Genomic DNA, 2,689 nt, shown 5'->3' on the forward strand with positions numbered 1-2,689 from the left:
GGGGCCGCCCGCCGCCAGCTGCTCAGGGGCGGCTGGCGCGCCGCCTCGCACAGCGGGCGCGAGGGGTGCTGGTCCAAGCAGCAGCGCCGCCCATGGCCCCTGCGGACCAGCGCCCAGCCCCGCCTCCTCCCCCTCCACAGCCGCTGTCCCCGTCTCTGCCCCCGCCGCATCAACGGCGCCCCCCTCGTCGGAACCGCTGGCCCTGCCTCTCTTGGGAGCTGGCCGTGTGAGGGCCGACACGGTTGCAGCGATCGCCACCTCCGGCGCCAGCCGCGGCGGCGGCGGCGGGGCGGGAGCGGGAGCGGGTGCAGGCGCGGGCGCGGGCGCAGGCACAGCTGGCAGGGATGCCATCCAGGTTGGCTGAGGCACGGGCGACACCATGCGCGCCTACGGAGTGAGAAGTGCATTGTGTGCAGTGTTGATCCCAGGGATACGTTCTTAGCAGGAGCAGCCTAGAAAGTTGGCATGTGGAAATCACAAGAGCGACACCAGCACAACCCACCCAACATCAGGCTCCAACGAAGTGATCCCAAAACTAACTGTCAACGGCCTCGAAGCTCGCACCCGCTTCAGCTGCCTGCTGCCGGATGCCACCTGGGCCTCCAGAGCCTCCTCATACCCCTGCGCCGGTCCGCCGTCCCCGTCACCCTCCGCCGCCGGTGCGGTCGCTTCCATCGGCGCAGCCGCTGGCACCCGCGCTGGGCCTGTGCTGGGGTCCTCCGGGGCGTTCCGTGGCCCGGCCTGGAGCTCCATCAGAGCTTGCGCCGCGTCCGCAGCCTCGTCCCCTCCATACAGAGGCACACCCCCCTGCTGCTGCAGGGAAGGAGAGTGTTGAGTCGCAGATTGGTGGTTTGGCTGATATGGGCGATACGGTCTCATGTGCTGGCGTGTCCTGCGGTGCGGCGTCAACCATCGCACGAGCGCCCGGGCAGTGGCCCTCTGCAGGCGGTCGCGTACACGGCTGAAGCGTGGAGACCAGAGCGCCACGCACGCGCCACTCCCTGCTGTGCACCGCCCACCTGGCCGCCACCGCCACCACCATCGCCGCCGTAACCGCCACCGCCGCCGTCACCAGCACCGCCACCGCCGGCGTCATCGCCACCGCCATCATCACCGCCACTGCCACCGCCACCGCCACCGCCATCATCACCGCCATCATCACCGCCACCGCCGGCGCCGATGTCAGCTGGGATCTGACAGTATGGGACGGCAGCTTTGCCCACAATGTCCTGCCAGGCCTGCGCTGTGGTGCGGTAGCCGTCCTCCAGGCCGTGGTAGGCCTCCAGCACCTGCAAGGGTGGGAAACGCAAGGGGCAGCATGTGTACGCGTCGCACGGATTGTTCTGAAAAAGCCAGAACCGGTTCACGAACCAAGTGAAGAGCGAGCCAGGGTTTATGGTGGCTCGAGACTGGCAGCTCACACGCGTGCGGTTTTCAACAGCCCGGGTGCACACGTACGTCTAGCCGCGCACCAGCTTGATGTCCTGGTCGTTTTTTAACGCCAGCCTGCTGCTCTTTTTGCGGCCCTCGAGCAGCACCATCTCGCAGGACGCCGCGTAGGCGGCCACTGCTGTCGGGAACGGGCCGTGAAGCCACTCCTCCCCCCCGCCAGTCACTACAGACTTGCGGCGCGCCTTGACGCCCCACCCGAGGCCGCCCGGGTTGTCGCCTTTGGCCGGGAACTGGAACAGTTCAATCCCGACACTCCTCCAGCCGGTGCGAGCCAGCCGCTGCGGTTTTCACAAGCCAAGGTCAGTGGATGAGGCAGGCAAGCGCGGCAGGTGTTGAGAGCCAGGTTGCGTTCTATCCATCTGCTGTGATCGAGCCAGGCAACGTGTTCGTGTCCATCAACCTCAGGGCCGACGGACATACACCCGTCCAAACTGCTGCTGAGTAGCGCAAGCCCACTTCCAACAGCTGCTGCAACATGCAAGTGCTGACTGTCCGATGTTGAATGTCCAAGCAGCCAGCACGCGTGACGCGTCCGCGCTCACCGCGAGCCTCGACAGCAGGCGTAGCAGCCCAGTCTTGCCCAGCTGCTTAACAGACCACTCGCCGCCTTGAAACTTGAGGGCGGGCCTGACCTGGTTGGACGGGAAGATGTGAAATTCGCAGCACCCTGCGATTTGATGCGCAACGTCAAACTTCAGAGAGGCTGGACCCGTTGTTGCCGTTGCGGGTGCCTGGGGGCTGTGCTGCTGGCACGTTGGCTGGAAATGTACGCCCTGCAGCGAATGCATGCACGGCTGTTGCTGAGTCGGATGTCAAACCTCTCATGTTGTAGTGCCTCCCAGGTGCGTGGAGACATGCAGTTATCTGGACTGGCCGTTGGTATACATCAAAAGTGTCGCCTTGCGTCCCACTGTTGCAACCAGGGGCGACACGTGATTGTGTGACTCCTTTACATGGTCAAACCCACCTTTGCAAAGGACGAGGGACTGCTGCGTCTTGGAGGTGCTGCATAAGAAACCCGACATGTACGTCTCCGTTGCCGCATTCCACGCCCATACGGCCGCGCCGCGCCTGGCTTTAGTGGGTTGCAGCAGGCCAGCAGGCGGCAGCGGCCGCACTGTGAAGTTGGGGTTGTCCAGCGATGTCCACCCGAGTTGGTTGGTCGTCTCCTGGCAAAAATAGGCAACGAGCGCTGCGTTGGCAACTTTCGCCTGGATGTACACACCAAAAGTATCAT

At 64.8% G+C, this 2,689-nt stretch overlaps 1 protein-coding gene across 1 annotated transcript in view; it reads right to left on the minus strand.

Moving 5' to 3' along the window:
- MNEG_12128 (hypothetical protein) overlaps window positions 1–2,477 on the minus strand; it is a gene marked incomplete at both ends in the record, with an annotated part of 3,777 nt that extends 1,300 nt beyond the window's left edge. Inside the window, 5 exons of the mRNA XM_014039400.1 lie at window positions 565–813; window positions 1,020–1,289; window positions 1,473–1,730; window positions 1,995–2,119; window positions 2,420–2,477. Coding sequence (XP_013894854.1) covers window positions 565–813; window positions 1,020–1,289; window positions 1,473–1,730; window positions 1,995–2,119; window positions 2,420–2,477 — 960 coding nt within the window. The remainder of the gene's footprint in view (window positions 1–564; window positions 814–1,019; window positions 1,290–1,472; window positions 1,731–1,994; window positions 2,120–2,419) is intronic.
- Window positions 2,478–2,689: the final 212 nt, after the last annotated feature.

This window comes from Monoraphidium neglectum (assembly GCF_000611645.1).
Source record: "Monoraphidium neglectum strain SAG 48.87 unplaced genomic scaffold scaffold03080, whole genome shotgun sequence".
NCBI classification, from domain to species: domain Eukaryota; kingdom Viridiplantae; phylum Chlorophyta; class Chlorophyceae; order Sphaeropleales; family Selenastraceae; genus Monoraphidium; species Monoraphidium neglectum.